This window comes from Tasmannia lanceolata, unplaced genomic scaffold (genome assembly GCF_043159265.1).
Source record: "Tasmannia lanceolata isolate RefF3 unplaced genomic scaffold, GAP_Taslan_0.1 ptg000019l, whole genome shotgun sequence".
NCBI lineage: Eukaryota > Viridiplantae > Streptophyta > Magnoliopsida > Canellales > Winteraceae > Tasmannia > Tasmannia lanceolata.
In genome coordinates this window covers 3,055,776-3,080,373 of record NW_027518696.1, presented here as the reverse complement: position 1 = coordinate 3,080,373, position 24,598 = coordinate 3,055,776, and the positions used below count along the sequence as shown (strand labels likewise).

Below are 24,598 nucleotides of genomic sequence, written 5' to 3'. Positions count from 1 at the left end.
GTCTCTATCTCACCACCCCATCCATCACAAGTTCACAACTTGCCCCACAAATATTCCATGGAATAATATTATTTTTCATGATACCCAAACATGCGTAAATCTCATACCGTTGATCAGACTTTTTGGATTATTAATCCAGTGTGTTTTTTCTTGATGGGAGATCAAAGATGAGTCTACTTGATCGATGGTTCAGATCCACCGAAGGAGTTACCTGCCTTACGGATACAGATATACCTCATTCTGGTTTCACTGAAATCACTGGACCAAACATTTTGCCAAGCTCCGTTTGGATAGCATCATTTTAAAATCCTGAATTTCTTCAGAATCTAGGATGGAAGAAAGCTTGACAGGAAACGAAGCTCAAAAGCTTTCCTTGGAGAAAGGCAAAGGAAAATAAATTGGTAGTTCAGTAGTCATGGAACCCTTTTGTAAAACTACAATAGGATACAACGAACTCAGGCCACAGCTTTGAAATTCAGTCTTCACATGAAACCAACAGGGCAGCAAAAGCATTTGACTCAATAAGGCTCTAAATATACCATCATCTGATAAGTGGAAATTACATGTGACAAGATTTCATCAGGTACAGCATTGCACATGACAAATAAAATCAAATAATATTACAAACCCATCTTACAAAAAATAATACTGAATTTGTAAGAGAGCCTTTGAAAGTGACTCCAGCATAAAAATTATAAGAAAAAACGAAATCTAACAAGACAAAATAGAATACCACACTAACACCAGCAACGCTAAAGTACTCACAAGCCCATAAGAACACCATGATCAGAGACTGCCATCACACCCAGGATCTTGAAATATGTGAATTTGGGAGAAACATCATTTCATGTGGGAATTCTCTTTTTCATCGCCACAGGTTAGCATTACGTTCAGTTGGTGAGCCGGGTACAAAAGGTGTGAAGCCTCGCCCCCCAAACATGGGGCGCATGAAAGCATCATCAAACTTACGCCAATAATGGTGGACAGTGTGAGAGGGTGTGCTCAGAAGCATTCGGATACTTGTTGGGCGAGGGATAATGGGCCCACTCACTTCAACGTCAGATCCCTGCCCATTCCCGAGAAGTGGTGAGAGGAGGGATTTAGGACTTGATGGTTCCGATACCGCATTTGAAGGCAGTAACAGCCTCACCAGAGGTTTTGTCATGAGGCCAAACACCTGAATAGTAATATCTAGAAGTTCAGTACAGAAAGTTGCAACAAACATAAATTGGGAAAAAATAAGTTGGGAGACAAAGGATTTTTCTGTGAATAATATAAAAGCCTTTTCATTAAAGATATGGTATTCATGCCTACCATGTTTGGGGAGCTAATGCTATTCCTATACATTTTCTTGATAATAAAACTAAATTTGGAAGACATCTAAACAATAGATGGGACCTGCCAAGTGACTCAAAATCAAGAGTTCAAAATCTATTGCATCACAATATTGACATTCTTACTCCACCTGTCAGTTGTATTGGAAAGTGAAATGAACTAAGAAATAAGGAAAAGAAAATGATAGTTCAAAACAAGCAGGAGAAAAAAGTGTAGTGTAATACACAACATTTTGGTAAAACATCAAGAAGACAATTGGGGAAAGACAACAGACTAATGAACCCAAGGTCTCACGGAAAGCTTTTGAGTGGCATGAAATAAAAAAGACATGACAGTGAAATCACTGGGGTATGAATAACTCTGCGACATATATCTGATTTAAATTGGAATAAAAAAATATGTAAAGCTTATCCATTGAGTTCTATCTCTGGTAATCAATGAGCTTACATCAAGAAGGCTGACAATGATTATCAACACCTTCAAGAATCTATGAAGAAATTTAAGTAAACCCTAATGGACAAAACAACCAGACCACCTTGAATTGAAAATGCTAAAAAAACTGCCCTCAAATGATCTTTTCTAAGAACTGGGCATAATTCATGGAATTTGAGCTTTCATAAATATCCCTGAAACATTTCAAAATATACAATACTCCTTTACTTTCTTTGAAAGAAAAGATGTGGTTAAGGAGCCAAAAATTTCCATATGCATATGCGTAGAGTGAACTGAACCAAGACTCATTCCACTCCTAAATGGTTTTGCCACTTACAAATGTTTGGGGGACTATTAAACAACTACATTTCGATATATAATTTCCAAATATATTACTCTAAAAAGATGCAAATGCAGGGGCATGAGGAATCTTACCACGTTGCTGAAAAGAACAACACTGATGGTGCTAGTAATCATGATTGCATTTCCACGCAATTGTGTATGGCCAGACCTCGTAAACTGTAAATGCATCAGAATAAATAGTTTTCATTAGTTTCCACATACACATGAGTTCGTAAACTGCAAATGCTATCGAATCAATAGTTTTCACTAGTTTCCACCACACAAAATAACTAGATCACAACTTATATATATATATGTGTGTGTGTGTCATATATATATATATATATATATATATATATATATATATATATATATATATATATATATATATATTTATTTATTTATTTATTTATTTATTTATTTATTTATTTATATATATATATGTGTGTGTGTGTGTGTGTGTGTGAATATATATACATATTTGAACTACCATGTTTTGATAATTGCACTAACTCACCTTGTCTTTTACTATTTAACCAGATGTCAATGGTTATCACAATTTCCAAAAAAGCAAAGTAAGAAAGAAAAGACAAGGTGGATTAATGCAAATATCAAAACATGGTAATGCCAATATCAGTAGCCAATATATATATATATATATATATATATATATATATATATATATATATATATGAGGAAACTGTTGGTGAGCTTAAGCTCACCAAACTTATGGTGAGCTAGCTTGCCCAATCACATGGGGGCCCACTTTGTTAGGATGATCCAAACCATTCATTTGAAAGTCCCTTACATTGTTTGGGTGATCCAAAGATATCTACACACTAGCTTAAAATACAGTGGGGGCCCACATTGTTTGGGTGATCCAAAGAAACACGTCCATTTTAACTCCACAAATCGTAGGGTTAAGAGGATCCTATGGAGCTGATTTTTTGTGGACACCCTACTATGTGAGGGCCAATCAAATGAATGGTTTGGATCACCCAAACAACATGCCCTCCACTGTATTTTAAGCTAGTGTGCAGATAATTTATCTACACTTGTGTGTAGAAACCATTTTCTATATATATATATATATATAGTGGACTGATATCTGCACAACCATGTTATGAAAATGGGATGAACTCACCTTGTTTTTACATGCTTTAACAGGCTGTAAAAGAGTACTACAATTACCAAAAAATTCTCACCAGCTGGTTAAAGTGTAGGTTTGTCCCATTATCAAAACATGGTCTCCTGTATATCAGTAGCCTATACATGGGAGTTAACATCAACACCTTTTCTTTTTAATTGAGAACACCCCTTCCTTGTCTTTTCCTTAGCCATACACCTTTTGTTAAAAATATAATAATTACCCCAAACAAAAATATGTCAACTCAGAAGAGTAGACACGTACAAAGCACATCCGGTGTAGTTCTTTCCCTTCAAAATGACAAGCATATGAGAGACAAAGAGAGCATTGAAATGACTGGATTTTGTTATGCAAGGAATATCCTCACCCTTCGAGAACACAAAGGATTATCCTTGCCCCTCAAGAACTCAAGATATTTGGATTCACCTCCTTCCAGTTGGATGAAACTAAATTTTGATGGGAGCAGTAAGGTCACTATGATGGAAGTGTTGAGACCCGGAAAGTAGGAATAGCAAGAATCATATCAGATGCTAATGGCTGACTATTGTTGCCATTTGCAAGTCAATATAGGCTAAGGTTATGGTAGCTTGGACGGGGATAAAACGTCTGGAGACTTCCACTACCTCTTGAGTTTGGGTTGAAGGTGACTCTCTTAACACAAATATGTGGCTTAAAGAAGAAAGTAATTCCCTTTGACCGTAGAGAAAATATATTCAAGAAATGAAAGAGTAGTTGTCTGTTTGTTCTGAGTGTTCCTCCTCCCACATCCATCAAGAAGGAAATGCAAGGGCAAACTCATAAGCCAATTTTGCTGCTAGATGTATTGAAATAAGGGTGTACAATAAAAGGGCCGCCCAGTGCACGATGTTCCCACCATTGTGGGGTCTGGGGAGGGCTAGATATACGCGGCCTTACCCCTGCTTTGCAGAGAGGCTGTTTCTGTGACTCAAACCCGTGACCACCAGGTCACAATGGAGCAACCTTACTGTTGCGCCAAGGCTCGCCCAAATTGTAGTTTAATTTAGCTTTTGTTTCATTTTGCTGGATTATCCAGTCTTTTGTATTCTCCTTCCTCTTATTAATGAAGCTTAATTTTTTGAAAAAAAAAAAAAAAATAGGCGGGTGAAGAAGAGGGCAAGTGTTTTTCTTTTCTGTTCTTTTTCTCGTTTTTGCTTTTTATTTTTTTAAAAAACAAATGAAATGTGGAAGATCTTTGGAACTAGCCACTCAGTTCAAAATTTCATACTGGGAAAGCATGCAACACTATTTACTGTTTGAAGGATTCAAACCCTCGGCACAACATTTTAAAATATACCTGATTATAAGCAAGTGCAACTGATACAGCACCTCGCATAAGACCAGCCCACCATATTGTAACCTGCAGAATCAAATTACTGGACTTATTCAGCCTGTTGATTGGCTCACAAGAGATACAAATCACAGGAGCGGAAACACTTACTTGCTGCTTGAATTCAATTCTTTCGTGAGGAGATTTCTTAGTTAAGTTGGATAAAAAGGACAGTGGGAAGACAAATGCTGCTCTTCCAACCAGAACCAACCCTAACAGTATTGAACTCACGCTAATGGATTTTCCAGGGCTGCAAAAGATGAGCAAGAAACAATCAGCTTTCTGAAGTATGAAACATGAAAATATGGCACTCTTCTGTAATCAGTCAGTTTTATATGTGTCTTTTAGATATATGAGATGGTACCCAAAATAACAAGAAATATTACTGCAAAAGAATTTAGTATCCCTCAAACAACAGAGCAGGTTAGAGCTCGTTATTTTCACAATGGCCAGCCTAAAAAATGAGTATGTAAATTTAAAGTAGAACAGAACCCCCCTATCTTTTTCAAGATACATATCTCCAAACCATTTTGTGAGCAAAATGCCCTAATCATTTTAATGTCACTCACATAATTAAGTTGCCACAGCTATTTTTGGGGTTTTGTTTTATTTCTTTTTTCTTATTCTTTTGGGGGATGTGGCATGGGTTGGGGTGCGTGGGTCGGTGGGGTGGGTGGGTGCGTGGGTGGGGGGGGACCGACTGCTTGAAACATTGACAAGTGTGTATGACTTATTGACCCTCTCATTTGACTGTGTGTGTGACCGACGGTTTGTAACATTGAAAAGCAAAACTGAACTTATCACTATTTCTTTGAAGTCATCTGACATACATATTTTTGGGTGGGGCCAGTCCATAGTGGCATCACCGATGAAAAGTATATAACACTAGGCCATGGATCTCACATAGTGCTAAATTGAACCTTGTACTACCAACTTATCGTAAAAAATGCCTCCTGTGGAAAGAAGTGTAAATACCCTTTGAGGGTAGTGGGGAGAAAGAGTCAACTTGGAAGTTGAAGACCATATATGTGATGCAGCACCGTGAAGAAAAATTGAAGAAAGGGGAGAGAAATAAACGAAAGGGGATAGAATTAGAAGAATAGGAGAAGAAGAGACGAAAATAACCTGAAGAATAGACGAATTTAGAGAGAGAAGATAATAAATCAGAAGAGAGAAGAAGAAAACTAGAATTAGAGGGAGAAGAATCTTTATTCAATATCAATAATCATCAAAAGTTACAAAATAAGTTGTAAAGAGGCCCATATATATAGTAAACAACCTAAGAACTAGAATCATACTAAAACATGAACTCTTAAAGAGGCCTACTAAAATAAGAACTCTAAACAGAATAAACTGCCTAAAATGAAAAATAAATTCCTAAAAACTAAATAACATGGAAAATAAATTCCTAGAAAATCTAAAGGGCAAATATGCCTCTTATTTAGGCCTAAAATCTGCATCATTCTCCCCCGGTTGAAAAAGAACTCACTTCGAGTCCACCTGGGTCAAAGATGTAAACAATCCACTGAAGTAGTAGAACGCGTAATCCGGCGGAAGCAATCATAATGTCTAACGCTCGAGACAGTAGGGAGAAGCATCTGCAAGGTCGGCGGAAGAAGAGGGAAGAAAGTGCTCATGTAGACTCATGCGAACAGAATTTGCACTGGAGAAGTAAACTAGCTGGGAAGATCGCAACGTACTCCTCCTGGATCGGCAAAAAAGCTATGGGCAGTATCAATCCATGATCAGCATCAAGATGGTCATCTTGTGCACTGAAATCGGCAGGCTCGACCTCCATAATCATCTCGATCGGGGCATCTACTGGAGAAGCAATGCTATCATTGAGCGCATGTAATGATATGGAATCGGCATCCTCAATGATCAGCTCGTGCTGTGCATGCTCTGGTAGTGCCTCAACAATCTGGTCACTCGGCTCAGACTCAGGCAATGGATCAGCCTCACGTGGATCTGCCACAATATCTGCCTCATAAGAGTGAAGCTTATTCTCTAGATGATCGGCAATCGGTGTGGCAGAAATCTCAAAAGCATCATGCACAACGATGTCGATATCAGCAATCAACTGAGTCTCTAACTCTAGATCGTCCATCTCAGAGTCTGAATCTGATGGAATCAAAGGCTCAACATCAATGATCTCATCAATACTAGCGTTTGGACCCGTAAGAATATCAGCAACGGATAAGACGGATGAAGTAGTGGAGCGGCTCTGCAAATCTAACTCGTGCAAGTGACGCTCTAAATTCCCAGCTTCAATTTTAGCTTCGCGTGCACGATGGGCTGCTGCTTCTTGTTCACAACGAGCTGCTTCTTCTCGTTGATTGGCTTATTCACGCTTCAATCTCCGTAGATAGTGGAGCGTATAAAGAGTCATGAAAAAATCACAAGCATCCTTCCAATGACAGATTGGAGGCTCGCTTCTTCTACGACGGTATGTTTCCATGTGGTCCCATGAGCATCGGGCTTGTCGTCACACAGTTTCTTTAGCCCAGTAGATAATCGCTTGGTGATCATGGCCACTGTACTCATGATATGCGTCTAGAGCATCAACTCCACTGTAAACATGCATCCTCCTAATAGCTGAAGGGAGTGCGTCCATTCCAATAGCTTTCGTCATACCCATCAAAATATGGAATAAATGATGGAGCATAGGGATCGATGTCAAAAACTGAAATCAACTGTTTGATCTGTCTGGCATGTCGAAAGAAGCACAACATCTGTCGCGGATCTAAGATCGAACTCCGGGATAACTTGGATCAATGGTCGGACCAAAACGGATGGACGGCCAAAGTTGGTCGTTGTAGTACTTGCACCCACTGTGGACTGATGAAAGTGGGCTGGATATATTCGAAAAGTTGTTACGAACTTTCGTGTTTATGGTGAAACCCAATTTTGAGCGGAAATGGCTAGGTGAGGAGTGAGAAAATAGAGATGGGGTGAGGAGATAGTGTAGAGAGAGAAAGAGCAGACTTTTTTTCTGATTTTCTTCTTTTTCTGATTTTTTTGTTGTTGGGGTGTGCCTAGGGGAAAAAACTGGGGGTGTCCAAGGGATAAAAGGAGGGTTTGTAAATCTGCTAAGGGGGGTGCCCAAATGAGGAAAGGGGTCTAATAAGCCTTCTAATATATTAAAAGGAGGGGTGTCCAGGGGCAAAAAACGGTGGATAGGAGAACTTTTTTTAACTGTGAAGTGATCACGACTCATGTGATGACACTTCCGTACCACTGATGTTTCCTCTCTTTTTTTTAGCAAGTTACTTGCACATGTAACTTACTTCACAAGCATTCTCTTTTTGTGTATATCTCTTATTATTAGGTAAAAGTCACTTGCTAATAAAAACAAGAAACTGAGAGATGTAAATAACATGTGTGAATAATGCAACTTGCTTTCTTAATTAATACCAAAATGGTACGAGAGATGAGTCTCAAGCACACACGTCTCCTACTTGCCCTTTCACAAAAGACTTTCCAGAAAAGAGACTTTCAGGAAAAGAAAGATTCCCATAAAAGAGTTCCTTCTCCTTACGGAAGCCTGCAGAAGTCTCCTTCCCCACAAGATTAACTTGCCGGAGAAGATGGCGGCGGAGGGACGTTGCCACGATTCAGATGAATGGTGGAGATGGTGGTTAATTGGAAGGGTTTGGGGAGCTTCTAAATCTGTTCTCAAGCTGTGCAAAAGAGGTAGCTGTTGGCAACAGAAAGGTAAAGGATGAGAGGCATGAGAAGGGCTGGGGTGTGAACGAGGGCTCCTAATGGACTGAAATATGATGAGTTTGGGTAGAAAATCTTGGTAGTTTTGGAACTGTTTTTGGTGCCTAGAATATAGGGAAAGGCCTGTGGGTTAGGATCTGCCGATGGCTAGATTTTAGATTAGTGAAGATGGCTGCAAGGGGCTATTTTCAGGGACAGATTCTGAGCGTGAAACAGATGTTACAAGAGGGTTGTTGTGGGCTGAAGGATGGGCAGCAAGGCGGTTTTGGAAGGGCTGATTTGGTGTGGCTTGTACGGTTTGTAGGTTTCAAACGAACCTGAATTTCTGCGATTCGCGGCTTGATCTTCAAAGGCCAATCTTCGGAGACTTGGATATTTGGCTCTGATACCAAATTTGATGCAGCACCGTAAAGAAAAATTGAGGAAATGGGAGAGAAATAGACGAAAGGGGATAGAATTAGAAGAATAGGAAAAGAAGAGACGAAAATAACCTGAAGAAGAGACGAAAATAACCAGAAGAATAGACGAATTTAGGGTGAAAAAAGAAGAAATCAGAAGAGAGAAGAAGAAAACCAAAATTAGAGGGAGAAGAATCTTTATTCAATATCAATAATCATCAAAAGTTCCAAAATAAGCTGTAAAGAGGCCCATATATAGGCAAATAAGCAACCTAAGAACTAGAATCCTACCAAAACATGAACTCATAAAGAAGCCTACTAAAATAAGAAATCTAAACAGAATAAACTACCTAAAATGAAAAATAAAATCCTAAAAACTAAATAACATGGAACATAAATTCCTAGAAAATCTAAAGGGCAACTATGCCTCTTATTTAGGCCTAAAATCTGCATCAATATGTCTTACCCATCTTGTAGGGCATGATTTGAAATGTAAATAGGGTTCTAACAATACCATTCAAAAAAAAAAAAAAAACAATACCATTCAAAACAAAAACAAAATAGGGTTCTAACAATAACTGGCTTCAAAAGAAGTGATGCATATCATTCCATGGTAGTCAAAGAGAAAACAACGGGCCACAATTTTACCTGTATATGTTGATGACATAGTCCTCAATATATACGAGTAAAATTGGTTAAGTTAAAGATATGGTTAAATTACTTGTTGGGAATTGAAGTGGCAGATCTAGCAAAGGTATCTATCTCTTAAAGGTAAGTACATCCTTGATTTGTACAAAAAGATCCAAAAAACATCGCAAGACCCCAGCAATCGTAGTAGTTATAAGACCACTCTCAGCCCCTTTGCTGCTACCAAGGTTTAAAATTTCGGTTTCGGTACCGGTTTCGGACCTTGAAATTTCGGTGAAATATTAAATTAATATTTTAAAAAACAGATTTTTTGTGTCAAATTTCGGAAAAACCGAAATTTCGGCCGAAATAAATGACCATTTCGGTTTTGTGTGGTTTCGGTGTCGGTCTCCACTGAAATCCGAAATTTCGGTCCAAAATTTAAAACCATGGCTGCTACCAACAGAGCCTGGAATGTTTGGAACTTCTCTCGGCTAGGCGGTGTTGACCGTTGTAACCCACATGGCTACACCATCTACCAAAACCAAAAAGTTCAGGTCAAAGGGGCAACGATAGGATCCTTAGTCGAGCTACTATTGCTCCTTGCCCTAGATAGCAGGACCTATCTAGAGATATCGAGTCCCCTATCTTCTTTCCCACCTTCAGGAAGTTTGGTCCACGCTTGCGGCTGTACACCGTATATCTCCCACCATCCATCTATCATCTGTTCCTTTTTCTTTAAATCTCATTCTCCTAGAGATATGAATGCACAACCAGGTTTGGAATACCATAGGTTGATCAAATCCGCCCTGTGAGCGTCTTCTGGGTCAACGATTATGACAGTGAAATCATCCACAATCCCACCACCCTAATCTTCCCTTTTACCCTGCTCGATCTTTCATGCCAAACCTTCAGCATATTCGAGCTCCCAAACCATCTGTCAACCAGTTTACCCAAATAATATATCGGAATTCTGAGATGATGTCCAACGCCACCATCACTTCAGAAGGACTATCAGAAAACATAATAGGCTCTTTTCATAATGACCGGTCCTCTTGTTGTGCTTCCCCTTTCCTGTTGATTTGCTGGCCTAGCCACTTCCTGAGTTAGCCCCTTCTCTAGCACATTCCTGTCCCGCACATTCCTGTCCCTATTCCACAAGATTTTTTTATTTTCCACATCTCTGGCACTCTATTCTCCTGCAGAAGTTATGGTAGTGACATCTTGCACAGATCCAGTCTCCCAGCTTCCTTCGATGTCTCTCCTTTTCCGCTCTCTCCTATCTCCTGGAATCTTTTTCCTTTCAATGTATCCCACCTACCTTCTTCATTTGCGACATTTTGATCGCGAACCTCTCCTCAGCTGGATCGACTTCTCATAGAGCCTGACCACCTTCTCATCCATCCGCCATCTCTCTCTTCTCTTCGGTTTTCTAAGGTTTTAATTCTAAGAATATTCCAAGTACATTCTTTACAAAATATCCGAACTTCTTCTAGAATATTAACAAGCCAAAAAGTATCTACTTACTTCTAGAGTCTTCTACACTTCCATACGCATAGCATTCTCTACATAATTCTAGAGAGCTCTAATGAAATAATAGGTAGTTGTAAGGTCAAGTGAACCTACAGCACAAATTAGAGAGAGTTGGTGGAGCTCCGCTCTTGCAATTGGGTCGTTGCGATTACGGGTTGAAACTATTTTTTTTTTTTCATAACATAACATGAGCCCGAGGAGGGGCTCGCGTCTGATTAGCTAGTTGGTGAGGCAATAGCTTACCAAGGCGATGATCAGTAGCTGGTCCGACGCTTACCTAGCCAACACTTAGATCCGGCAGCGGGTTTTGGTCCCGTTACTCAAAAATTTTAAGTCTGGGACACTATGGTGAGAAATAATAGGTAGTTGTAAGGTCAAGTGAAGAATGATAATACAAGGAATAGCTTTGAAAGATTGCAAGTTCGTTAGGTTGAAGCATTTTCAAGAGACATAGGAATTATCATGAGTATCCTGTGGACATGTCATGCAGTAACCACAGGGCGACATCTCTTCCAATCTGGTTTTCCGCGAGCACCATAAACAGAAAACACATAAAGCTGTGGTCATTTCTTACAAAAGTCACCATTCAAAAAAAAAAAAATTCTAACGAAAGTCAATTTGAAAACAAAGTGTATGAAAGTGATAAACAAGACCACTAAGACTCTATGCATAAATAGTGAGCAACACTTAATAGGGCATCATTACCATTGAAGCTAGAAAAAATAGATCGAAATATATTTTTGAAGCTGGTTATGACCAAAATCCATACATCAATTAGAGAAGTTCTAGGGACACAAGAGCGCGATGTAATTCAGGTATGTATTGTGATTGAAATATTTCGTAGTAATATAAAAATGGTGAGATCAAAGGAAATGATTCTTTTTAAAAGTGAAATTTTGAAAAGAACAAGATTTTCTTATCAATTTTTTTCTTTATTTAATTGATTTTCTTATTAATTGGGAGAGCATGGATCATATACCTTTGATAATCGGATCCTTCAAAAGCCTAGAATATCTGAGAACTGGATAAGGATAATCGGTTTAAGGGATACACAAAGGTTCATATTATCCACACCAGATCCTTTTATTCTCACGGAGAATGTGATACACCATATTCTTATGACTTTAAAAGAATAAAAAACCTTGAGGAATTGCTTTTTTATAGTCTCGCAATGGTTTTGAATACACCATGTTCATAACAAATTATGTTCCACTAGTGGTTTAACAAACAAGCAAATAACTTACCAGTTGGGCTGCAACCACACTTGTTATTAAGACAATCACCACAATCTTTTTTTTCTTTTTAAAGCTAACATAAAGTTTATTAATATGGCCCAAACGAGATACATCATGGGGGACAAGGCATCCCGCTAAAACAGTAAGCATTACACCATATCCCAACCGCAACTTCATGCTTCCCATCCCATACACCCACACCCGCTAACAGAAATCGCCGCATGGTAGATATGGTTTTCCACTGATAATACTTTATACCATTGAAAAGTCATTTATGGTAACCTGTATTACCACCATATCCACTCCATGTTTCACCAATGCATCCGCCGATTCATTTGCCAATCTCCTCCTATGATAAATTTGGGGGGCAGCTATACAAAAGGGATCCCTAATTTCAGCCATGGTTTTAAATTTCGGCCGAAACGTTTCGTTTCGGCCGAAATATTTCGGTTTCGGTGGAAACCGAAACGAAATTCACTGTGAATCGGAAAAGTACCAAACTTCGTCGAAACGTTTCGGAAATTTCGGCTCGGAAATTTCGGTGAAACGTTTCGGAAATTTCAGTGAAACGTTTCGGTGAAGTACAAAATTTCGGTGAAATTTCGGAAATTTCGGTGAAACGTTTCGGAAATTTCCAAATTTTTACAAGATTTCGTCCGAAATTTCGTACCGAAACCGAGATTTAAAACCTTGATTTCAGCAATGATATAAGCCAGCCTCCATGGACCATTAGTCTCCTTAGGTGCCCAAGCTATTACATTCGATGAGTCTCCTTCAATCAATAGTGGCCCAAGGCGAGCATCCATGCACCACTTCAGACCCCTATAATAACGCTTTAGCTTAGGCTTCATTTGAGTTACAAATCCCAGCTGGTCCTGCATTCGACATTAATATCCTGCCGTTTGAATCACGAATGATTCCACCAATCCCCGCTGCACCTGGCTTACCTTTTGAGCTCCCGTCAAAGTTCAATTTGAACCACCCAATCGGAGGTGGCTGTATTCCCACCAAGTACCACAATTTTTGTAAGCATATAAATAAAAATTAAAATAATAAAAGAACAAATTAATTTATTTGTCTCACTATTTAGATCATAGACTAGTACAGTACTATTGCTCATGACAAATTTGCTTTTATTAATTTTTTGTCATTTTCTACTATAATTTGATAAATTGAACCTTGAAAGTGGAAATGACAAAATCTTATGCTAATTTAGAGCTAGAAATATATCTCCGTAACCTAGGCTTTTAAAAATCCTTACCCATATGAAAAAAAAAAGAATATCAGATCATTGTGATACCTATATTAAGAATTTGTGCTTAATGGGAATTCCGTACCCAATTGGTTACTGTATTGAGTACTTGTAACCATAACAAGGTGACAAAACCATACACCATGAAAACAAAGAATCATTAACATACATACAATTTGGAGAACATTTGCAATACATTCCAGACACATATTTAGTAAGTAAAGGTCAAACCAAGGTACTTCCTGTTTTTCGAAAACAAAAGATGAATGAGAGTGATAATAATGAGCACGATTTTCACCATACCTGGTTCTAACAAATTTCCACTTTTCAATGTCCAATGCATCCATCCCAACATAAAGGAAGATAAATATCTCAGCAATGAATGACAATGTCGCAAAAGCGTGCCTGCAATGACAAATGAACTGAGTTACTAAAAAAATGTGTCAACTAGATGCTAGCAATAGGAAATCCAATAAACTGAACTACTAAAGCAACACTGAAACAAAAACGAAATAAAGAAACAAAATGGGTTCCAATGGTTTGGGATAGTTGTTCCAGACATTTAACATACTTGGTAGTAATTCTTGAGCTCTCAGTCACATTATGCCAGGTGTAGTGGGACATTACGATCCCGCAAAAGAATACTGTGAGAATAGCACTTAAATAGAACAACTGCAATATAAAATAAAGTATCAAAGTTATGCATATGTGAATGACCACCAAGCATTCAATTTATTGGAATCTCTGAAACCAAAAAAGGCACCAAAATAAAATATCAGATAATTTTAGAGAAAATATTACCTCGGCCAGCATATATGAAAGGTAAGCCATGAGTATCATAAGTGCGACTTCACGATCGGTGGAATGCCTGAAATGTAATTTAAAGAGTTCAAATTATGGAAATAGAGGTTCTAGAATTCAATCCTGTCATATATGCTCTCATCTTGCATTATCCGAAGACAATAAGAATTGAACTTTACAAAGTTCACAAAGAAAATTAACAAAAAATATCATAGATAAACCGAATGGCAAACCAAAATGACCGCACACCACTCACAACCATGGTTTTAAATTTCGTCTGAAATCTGAAATTTCAGATTTCGGTTGGGACCGAAACCTAAATTTTGGCGAAATCCCAAATTTCGGCCGAAATCTAAAATATACTTTTTTTAATAACGGATTTCGGCCGAAATTTCGGTTTCGGCCAAGGGCGAAACCGAAACTGAAATTGAAATTTAAATCCATGCTCACAACTAATAAGAATGACATGCAGAGAAATATTCAGTAGAACTTGGTACTAGGTTGAAGCAAAAAAAAAAGGAAATTTCCAACACAACAATATACACCAAAAGATCTGTACTGAAGGTACCAAAAGACTGTAATGAAGGCAGTAATGAAGGAACAAAGTGTAAAAAGTTTTGTCAGGGACAAACCTCCCAAAATACAGTTTTTTTATAACATAAGCACTAAGCAGTCCAGCCTGCAACAAAGAAAAAACAAATGTCATCCAACAGTACAACCCACCTTGTGCAAAAGACACAAATAAGAGAGAGAGAGAGAGAGAGAGAGAGGCGTTGAGTGGATTCTTCTAAACAGGCAAAGCACCCATCTCGGACTTGTCAGATTTTGACAGATTCGAGTGTGACACTTCAAGATTTCCTTTTCCATTTTTATTTTTATTTGAAGTTACTAGCATATCGAGTTCTCCCACATCCCAGTTGTAAGCCTTTTACATGAAATTAACATAAATTAAATTTCCTTCTCCATTTATCTTAAACAACTAACTTAAATTAAATTTCTAAAATTAATTTAAAAGCTACCCCACATCTAAAAATCTCAATTTTTTGGGGTTTGATGAGTTCAATACTTCATAGTTGTATCTAGCGACAAATACTTGTACCTATCCAACATATAAGCAAACATACATATAGGTAGGGGTGTGAATACTCCATCAAATAAATGGCATAAAGAGGAATAAACTTACAAATACTCCCAGCATGGTACTCGTAACAAATAAATACAAGAAGTTTCCAACAAGTTGCAATACAGTGGTGGAGCTGATGTGACTGAGATCAAAGCTCTGGATTGCATTAAAGAGTACCACTGATGTAGCATCATTGACAACCCCTTCGCCAAAGACAAGGCTATAAAGTAGAGGTGTCTCATCCTGATTAAGCACCTGCATTAAATTAAATAAATTTTAGTTAGAATATGCCATTAAATTTAACAGCTGAAAAAGTAGCACAGGTTCTCAGGATTTCAAAACCTGCAAGGTGCAGACAGAATCTGTTGCCGAAAAGATTGCTCCAATTGCTGCAAGTAGTCAAGTGCAATACAAATGAGAGCAAAATAAATAAAAAATGTTACATAGCATAGTATAGCATAAATAATAAAGAGATAGAGTGACACAAAGAACTTACCAAGATAATCTCCAATCTCCAGTGGAGGGATATCCAACTTCTTAAATAATTGCATAGCACCTGGGTATGATCCAATAGTTACAAAAGTGGGACAAACATGAACATCAAATAGTTCCCAATATTTTTTACCCATTCTAAACAACCCAAACATTGCAGGGAATGATATTAAGAAACACCACCGACACCATATGAAATTTACATGAAGCAATTTAACAGAAGATAAAGTTGTTGAAGATATTACATTAAGTTTTTTTCACATATTGCCATTCAAAAAAAAAAAGTTTTTTTCATATATAACAATCTTTGTCCCTTTTCCCTTTTAGAAGGGTAATGATGTAATTTCCCATCTTAAGAAAGTGTTTAATAAAAGGAGGATTCCCTAATTGGAAATTACTCTCAAGACCTCTCTCCCTCTCATCTTCTTCTCTCCCTCTCTCGTCTTCATCTCTCCCTCTGCCTATTTCTCTCAATTTTGTTCTTCTCTTAGTCCTATTTTCTTCTACTTTATTCTCGATTGTTTTAGATGGTATTAGGGTAGGGTTTTAGGGTGTAGATCGAACTTCAAGAATAGATTTGATCCAACCCTAATCAAAGCACAAGAAGTGAAGAAAATTTAAAACGTTGACAAAGGGGAGAACCTTGTTTTTCTACCATATGGCCTGCTTGATCAGTTGTACGGCACCACGTCCATCTACAACAGATCTTCGACTAGAAGCTATGGACAGATGAAGGCTATTTTGGAGGTATTTGTAACAATTTCTCTTGCATTTTTTTATTGGTTTTTTGGGGTTTATGTGGAGATCTTCAGTTTCTAGTTTTTTTAAATCCCAAAGATCGAATATGAACCAATTTTTATTGAAAGTATCCTATGGAAAATCTATACTCTTTCCATCTTTTTTTCCTTTTTGGTGGCAAAATGATGGGAATGATCAGACTTATTTCAGAAAATGCAAGTTGTATCTCACCCTCTTATATCTATATTTGTATCTGGGAATTGTAGCTTCCAGATCGGGAGTCCAAAATGACCATCTCATTTATCGACCTATATCAACATGAAGCACAAGATCAAAGATTCCAATAGCTATACTCGTGTGCCACATATGCAATAGACATGATCAAAGACTCCAATAGCTATACATGTGTTCCATATATGCAAACACGGATGGATGGGATGGTGGGAAATGTCATATTTTTTTTTATTTTTTTTCCTTCATTGGCACTTTTTAAGGGCACACAAGAAAATGTAATAAAAAACACAATGAAAACTTGAAGAACATACCAATTGAAATGAGGACAAAAGATATCAATGTGCCAATTGCACCAAACAACATGATTGTCATGAAGTTGCGGAAAAATTGCTTCTTTTTTACCTGGAACCTGGCAAAAATAATTGGATGAAAACTATTAAGCTCGCACATAGAAATTTAGGTTCCTTCACCAAAATTTAAACATTTGACTAGTCTCTATAACTAGAAAATCAAACATCGACAAAATTAAGGTATAAGGCTATCATTATAAGCAAACCTGTTTTGGGACATCAATGACCCACATGCAGACTCCAAGAAATAAGGAAGAGAAGAGAGATGTCAAGCAGGACATTTCATTCATTAAAAGTATGTGACTTGTGTAGGCCCTATAATTGCATGTGTTTTGAATTATGTTTAGGCTGTTGTTAAGGCATACACTTCTTTTAAGTTAGGTTTTATATTGGTTTTTAGAATAGGAGTAGTATAGGTGTTATAAAAGTTCTACTTATGTTGTTTTAAGTGGATTTCTGTGGGTCCTATCATTGTAAAGCGTGAATAATATTTGGATTTTTAGGATATCTGTGAAATGAGTTGAGGATATCTTCACAACATTTTGATATTGAATGAGAACTCTTCTTTTTTTAGTGTGATACTCAAGATATGGGTGTGGTGTGAAGCTACGATCATTGTGGAATAATTCAACAAGATTAGAACTACGTGACGTTCATTCCCTCTTTCCAATAGGAAATCTTTAAACACGGGATATAGAACTCGACCCCTCCTATTACCTGTGAAGTTCAAGAAAAGGCAATGACATCAAATTGCATGCATAATAATAGTACTAAGATAAATGAATGAGAGGAACATATATGTTGCTCCATTTGCCACTATTTTCCCACCATTTATATCTAATGACAACATGAGAGAAGATTAAATTGCATACAATGTATCAAGAACGGAAATAGGCTGGGTTGAGGAAAAAATGAAGAATGAGAAGGTAAGGTGGTTGGAAAGGGGGTTTCAACAACTAAACCAACGAGGGAGTTAGAAAAAATAACCTAGAGGGTGTGGTTGGAAAGGGGTTTTTTGGTGAACGAAGTTGGAAAAGTGATCTTCGGAACGAAAAGGACAAGCGCCCGAACAACATGGGTTCCCAATGGTGTTTTGCCAAGAATCTAGGGAAATCATTAAACATGAAGCTCTTCAATGAATTTCATGAAACGATAATGCATCAACAAAGAAGGTGATACTGACCTTTATCATGCTCATACCAAAGAATGAAGGAGTGCTAAAGTGAAAAAAAATTGGCCAAAAAGTGTGGTCCATGGCTTGAAAAAGATCATAACAAGGTTCTTACAATGAGGGTCAAGTAGGAGTTCTTGTCTTCTTGAAGGTGATCTCTCCAATTCAAAGCGATTTGTAGAGGATAAACAAATCCTTGATGGAGGACTAATTGCTAATTAATCCAATTATACTAGAAATTGGGAAGAGAGAGAGCACTTGTCCTTGGCAAAAGTGGACGCGAGGGAGTACGATCAAGTGTAATAATACACACTAAGAAGAATCACTTTAAGGGAAATTTGACGGAAATGGATCAATGCATGCATTTCATCAACTAGCTTCTCGATTCTCATTTATGGTAGCCTAATAGGTTTCTTTCAAAATTCAATGGGGGTTAGACAGGGTGACACACTTTCTTCATTTCTGTTCATTATGGTGGGCAAAGCGTTACTTTCTTATAAGTAGAGAAGAATATAGAGGCCTAATCATAGGACTTCTGAAAATACAAGAGTGAGGAGCATGGAGTTTGTGCTAGAATTTGCACCAAACAGATCATTCAGTTCCCATAGAACCAATCACTAAAAGATTTTCCTTTCTATTTCATTTCCATTTGCCACATCATTTCCAGTCAAATGAAGCGACTGAACGGAGCTAAATCATTCAAGGATATTAGCATTGCCAACAATGTCTCTAATTTGGTCGGTCATTGGTTCTGGCGGAATGACCACAAATATGCCAAAAAAGAGACTTGCTTGTGTTTGAAAATTATTATTTTCTTCTGTCCCTTTGATTATTTGGTTAGAACGTAACAATCATATTTTTGATAGAAAATAGTGTAATCCTAGATCTATTATAAGCACAATCATTGTGGAAGTGGTTGAAAAGGCCTCTAATATTAGAAGCAGTCTCCAAAGATCCACAATATAGCAAGCAATACAAAGAAAGATTGAAAAAGAATCACAAGAAAAGTATCCACAAAGAACAAACAAATATCAGAAATTTTAGATTTCCAATAATTTTAGATCGCATGAAAAACTCATATCCAGTACAATGTGAACAAGAAAGCAATTACAAAACCACATCTAACAAATATATGTACTGGGAAAGCTAACACTTTGATTCTGATAATATAAGAAGCAGAGAGCATAAGGAGACTCAAAGGGATGAGTAAAATTAAATGACTAAAAAACCCAACTTACCCAGCATTAAAAATGATAGGTGGAAGAAGATATATAAAGAAAAGATCTTCACTGAAGACTAAAATATGAGAACTTTTTCCAGTAGTCAGTAGAATAATAACTCCAGTACAAAGGCCCTGAATCAAACACAGAGAAGATCAACACTATCTACCAACAACCCATTACAATCACCACAACAACAAAGATAAAGAACAACAACTCACAATTGCTAGGGCTGTAATCGATTCATTCATCCATCGATGTTCCTCCAGTAAATGACCAAGTACAATACAAGCACAAAGGAGTGTCACAAACAAATTAATTGATACAACAGAAGCATGATCAGATGTTGAAAGCATCCCCAACCTCGTCAACACTGAACCCAACTCAAAACCCATTGTTGCCCAACCTTTGATCAAATAACCAAAAGCAAACAACTCAAAAGGATAAACAAAGCAAAGCTATTGCCACATTCAATTGAAGGATATATCTGAATTCCTTTTTTAGGTTTAACTCCTCCTTTGAACAGAACCTATGTCTCAGAAAAGTCCATCTCAGATAAGATTTTAACTTTTAAGCCATAACCTAAGAAATGATCTCCGTAAAATTAAACCTAACAAATGATCTCCGTACAATTAAGCAAAATCTACCGAAAGAAGTAGGAATTTACAGTACTAAAAAAAATCCTTTAAAAGTAGACGGTTGGAATTCTGAATGGATTGCACACGAACGTGATTCGATTCTTATATTTTTTCTGTACCGGAAAAGACAAACCTAATTCAGATCGTCATTCCAAGGCGTGAAATCGTGGAAAAATTATTACTGGTTGAGATTTTTATGGGATAATCACGTTGAATCTGAAGAAAAACGCAAAGTAGAGACGAATAAGGTGTAGGAAGGTCGATTGCGGCTCTTTTTTACTCAGAGATTATCGGAAAGAGATGAGAGCGAAACTCCGAAAAAAAAGCTACAGAAATTAGGGTTTCAAGCTTGCCTTGAGAATTCTGGAGCGAAAACAGGAGAGAGAGAGAGAGAGACTATGATTGTGTTCGGAAAATGAATGTGTGTTAGAAATTAGAATTACCTCTCCTTCCTTTGCTTTTAATAGAAAATTGTGTGAGATGACGATAATGGCCACGTCTGGCATTCCTCGTGTAAGAAATTTGGGCCCCAGATGCGCTTTAGAAATACCCTTCCTTTCCTTTTAAACTATTTCGACTGCCATTCCTCTTCGCTTTTTAAGGGAAGTGATGTATTCGCCCCGTTTTATAGTATTAAATTTTGGCAGAAATTTTTGTATTTCGGTTGAGACCGAAACCGAAATTTGGCCAAATCCGAAATGTCAGGTTTTACCAAATTTCGGACATTTCGGGGAAATTTCGAGAAATTGATTTTTTTTTAATTATATATAGAAATATTCGGAAATTTTGGTAATTTCAGCCGAAACTTGGTACATTATTAAATTACAACTTTTTAGAGGAAAAGGATTGTACTATGAGTGCCCCAATCGCATGGGTCCCACATTTTTGTGGTGATCCAAAGCATTTATTTGCAAGACTATCATAGATAAGGTGTGTACCAAAAATCAGCTCCATTGAATCATCCTAATCCTTCCAAAAGTGGAGGGCAAAAATGGGCAGATTTGTGGTCTATCCATTTTGCCCTCTACAAATGGATGAGTTAAGATGATCCTATGGAGCTGCTTTTTGGTACACACCTTATCTATATAAGGGCCCTTCAAATGAATGTCAATTCTGCCCTCTACAAATGGATGGGTTAAGATGATCCTATAGAGCTGCTTTTTGGTACACACATAATCTATGTAAGGGCCTTTCAAACAAATGCTTTGGATCATTCTAACAAAGTGGGCCCACATGTGATTGGGCACTCGAGCATACCATAAGCTTGGTACGCTTGAGCGTACAGTCCTTTTCCTCAACCTTTTATCATTACTAAATATCAGACCGAAATTTGGATTTCGGCAAAAACAGAAACCGAAATTTAAAACCATGGTTATAAATACGCTAGAGGGCGCTGTCCCAGGTAAGAACATGGGGCGAATATATCACTTCCCTTCTTTTAGAGGTGAAATCGTGTGAAATTACGATAAAACCCTCATTTTGCATTCCACATGTAAGAAATTTGAACTTGAAACAAAAGTCACTAGCCTCAGCAAATCAGCAAATGTCCTCCCGTGCTATTGCCTGCGTCTGTAGTTAGCTCATCTCTAAAAACATTTCTCAATTTTAATTCGTGTGGGGCCACTTTGTTAAGTAATATGAGTAAGGTAATGAGGCCCCTCTATTGTATGACTTCTCTTTTAAACTACAGGGGTGGCCCGGGGAAGAAGAGTGGCAATATATCATTTACACCGGCGAGTACGAGGAAGCAAACTTTACGCACAGCCACTCGAAAGAGCAAGACAGACAAAAGATGGCCCATTAAAATTTTCCGAGATTTGATAATCCGTCTTTCTAGCCCAAACGTGACCCCTACGTCATAACCCTTGATTTTTTTTTTATTATGACACATTTTTTATTCAAATGTAAATGTACTTTTCTAGGGATTTGCTAGGGTCCATCTCAAAAGACATTTCGCGGCTGGTATGCTGCATGTTAGACCAGCCACCTCGTGAATGAAGACAACAACTTCTGTCTCCATTCATGAGATGGCTGGTCTGAAATGCGACGGACCAACCGCGAAATGCCTGTCGAGTCTGATACAATCCCAAACGCTATGAACCTTAAAACATAAAATTATAAAATAAAAAAGAGGGAGTGTAAATATCATTATCCTTTTCTTTCCCATTGTCCCAAACAGCCATCCTAATTTTGCCAAATGTACTAAATTAGGGGCATCTTTGTTAAATCATCAAAAAGTAGGGGTATTTCTGTTATTAAAATATTATTATTAGAAAACAATACATTCGTGAACGGTGATGGCAAGTTGGCAACTATCAATTCTGGGGTCCCACACGGGAGTATGTGTGTGCAATCAAGACCGTTGATCTTGTAGAAAACTGTGTCTTCAAAATAGAGGAGATGAAATCTTGGCCGACCATCAATAGTGTCTCACCCATGCATAGATATTTTATTGACTTGAGTATCAAAAAAATTAGGAATTTTGTCTTCTAGTGAAATCTAGATTCTGTCACTTTCCTTATTGGCACAAATTCAAATCTGGTTGCTTAAAAGGAAGAAGGATAAGCATAAGATTCCAACCATCTTTAATGGGGAAAAAACAATTCTCCAGACTCATTTTTTCCCACAGCCCAAGCTCTGTCGGCTTTGAAGATAAAGGACTACGTGGGTAGAGCTTATTAAGCCTTACAAGATCAACCGTGTTGATTGCACATACATATGTGGAGCTCTAAAGTAGTTACCTGGTAAAGTAGTGGTGTAAGTATTGGGTTTTGATAGTGGAGGAAGAAGGAGATGATTTTTATGGAAGGGCCTAATACCAAACTCAAATCTTGCGAGTGGAATGATGTACGGATTATCCTAAAAGCTTGATAATTTAAAAAGATTTATACCAAACTTGAATGCTTTAAAAAGAGTCCAATGGGTGTTTAAATAAAACACTCAAATAATTAACCTGAAAATAGATTAAAATAAGAAAGGAAATCTAATCTAGTTACCTTATAAGCCTACCTACCTCAATTTACCATCAGTCAAATCAAATCTAATATATTAATTTATTTAGGTTGAGAAAATCTGTCGGGCAATCCGATCCGATCGTGCACAAATATAACGGAAAAGTAAAATAAACAAACCACAAGATGAACACCAAGATTTTACGTGGTTCGGCAAAGCCTACTCTACGGGCGAGAAACACGATCTTCCACTATGAGAAAACAATATACAAGGATTACAATGGATTAAACCCAAAACCCTTTTCTCACCGCTCAAACCCAAGATCGTACCCAAGAGGTAACCCGAGAAAAATCCAAGAGAAAATATTTTCTGATAGGACACAAATACGGCATCGTTCTCAGAAATCGCCACGTGTCGCCCATGCACGAGGAGAACCCAGCCATCATGAAGAAAGACGTTGGACAATGATAAAGACCATGCAGACATAACACGCGTCGCCACCCCCAGGCCTCATCATCACAAACTATGGAAGGAGACGGCCGGCGAAGCCACGCGCGCCGGCAAGGCAGGGGACGGCCCAATCCTTCAAAGGAAGGCTTTCTCTCCATAATGATGAAAGGGGCTGCGCGCCTCCCTTTAAAAGGGAGGAAAAGGAAGAAGAACAGATCCCACTTTTTCTAAAAAAGGGACTTCCCCCATTCTCAGCTCCGCCAGGACAACCGGAAAAAGAGGTGAGGCAACAACAGAGGAGGCTAGGAACTCAATCCTATTCTCCCTGCTAGTCCCCTCCGACCCACTCATTCACACACCCAGAAAAGAGCCCACGCGCTGGCCCTGGTAACCCTGATCGAAACCCCTTCCCCCTCTCGCTGTTCTTTATATTGACTGTCAAAGGATCTGACTTGGGTGTCGAAGTGGTCGTCCGGGACCCACCCCGGACCCCCTGACCCCCTTTGTTTGTGATTGCAGACCCCGCGGAGGCCCTCTACCGACCGCGCGATCGCAGACCCGGATCCAGACGCCATCACTTTCTTCTTCCTCTCTTTCTCTCTCTTCCCTTCTCTCTTTTTCTTCTCACTCTAGGGCAGCCGACACACCCTTTTGCTCTCTTGTTTTGCCGCACCGTGTTTTGCAGTCCAAAAAGAGGTTTAATACCTCTAGGTTTTCCCCAAAACCTAACGAGGCAATTTCTATTTATGTCTCATGCCTTCCCACCGAAGCAATAGAAGGTGATGGGAATAAGGCAACTTTCCATAATTTAGCATGTCCCTTCTAAAGTACTTTCCTAATCTACTACCAAGATGATCCAATGGTTAGATCTTAACTCAGTCCAATAGTGAGATCTCACATATTCTAACAAAGCTCTGATATCATTAAGACACTACGGCATTTTTGTGTTCAGGTAATTCACAGTAAGTAGTGCAAGGAGGAGAGACTTGTAGTCACCTCGTTGAATAATGGTAAGCAGTGTTAGTTCTCAACCTCATATAGTAGCGGCAGGGGTGTC

The 24,598-nt window shown here is 38.1% G+C and overlaps 1 protein-coding gene across 2 annotated transcripts; it reads right to left on the bottom strand.

Annotated features, from left to right (window-relative positions):
- Positions 1 to 512: 512 nt before the first annotated feature.
- LOC143853443 (sodium/hydrogen exchanger 1-like) lies at positions 513 to 20,539 on the bottom strand. 2 transcript variants are annotated; one of them, XM_077363207.1, is made up of 15 exons: positions 20,493 to 20,539; positions 19,723 to 19,907; positions 19,520 to 19,635; positions 17,072 to 17,169; positions 15,793 to 15,852; positions 15,639 to 15,685; positions 15,357 to 15,551; positions 14,806 to 14,852; positions 14,174 to 14,240; positions 13,944 to 14,044; positions 13,676 to 13,777; positions 4,716 to 4,854; positions 4,572 to 4,634; positions 2,203 to 2,286; positions 513 to 1,177 (listed from the first exon to the last, which is right to left on the bottom strand). In XM_077363207.1, the coding sequence occupies exons 2-15, from the start codon at positions 19,894 to 19,896 to the stop codon at positions 866 to 868; spliced, it is 1,605 nt and encodes a 534-aa protein (XP_077219322.1). In that variant the 5' UTR covers positions 19,897 to 19,907; positions 20,493 to 20,539; the 3' UTR covers positions 513 to 865. The 2 variants fall into 2 exon arrangements, with proteins under 2 accessions (XP_077219322.1, XP_077219323.1); XM_077363208.1 differs by lacking the exons at positions 17,072 to 17,169; positions 19,520 to 19,635; positions 19,723 to 19,907; positions 20,493 to 20,539 and adding an exon at positions 16,758 to 16,777.
- Between the last annotated feature and the right edge of the window lie 4,059 nt (positions 20,540 to 24,598).

Excerpts from the sequence above, each read along its gene's own strand:
- LOC143853443 (XM_077363207.1), bottom strand. The coding sequence starts at position 19,896 with ATGGGTTTTGAGTTGGGTTCAGTGTTGACGAGGTTGGGGATGCTTTCA. Across the intron at positions 15,552-15,638 it reads ATTCTGTCTGCACCTTGCAG|GTGCTTAATCAGGATGAGAC; the intron begins GTTTTGAAATCC and ends AATTTAATGCAG. Across the intron at positions 4,635-4,715 it reads GAATTGAATTCAAGCAGCAA|GTTACAATATGGTGGGCTGG; the intron begins GTAAGTGTTTCC and ends TTGATTCTGCAG.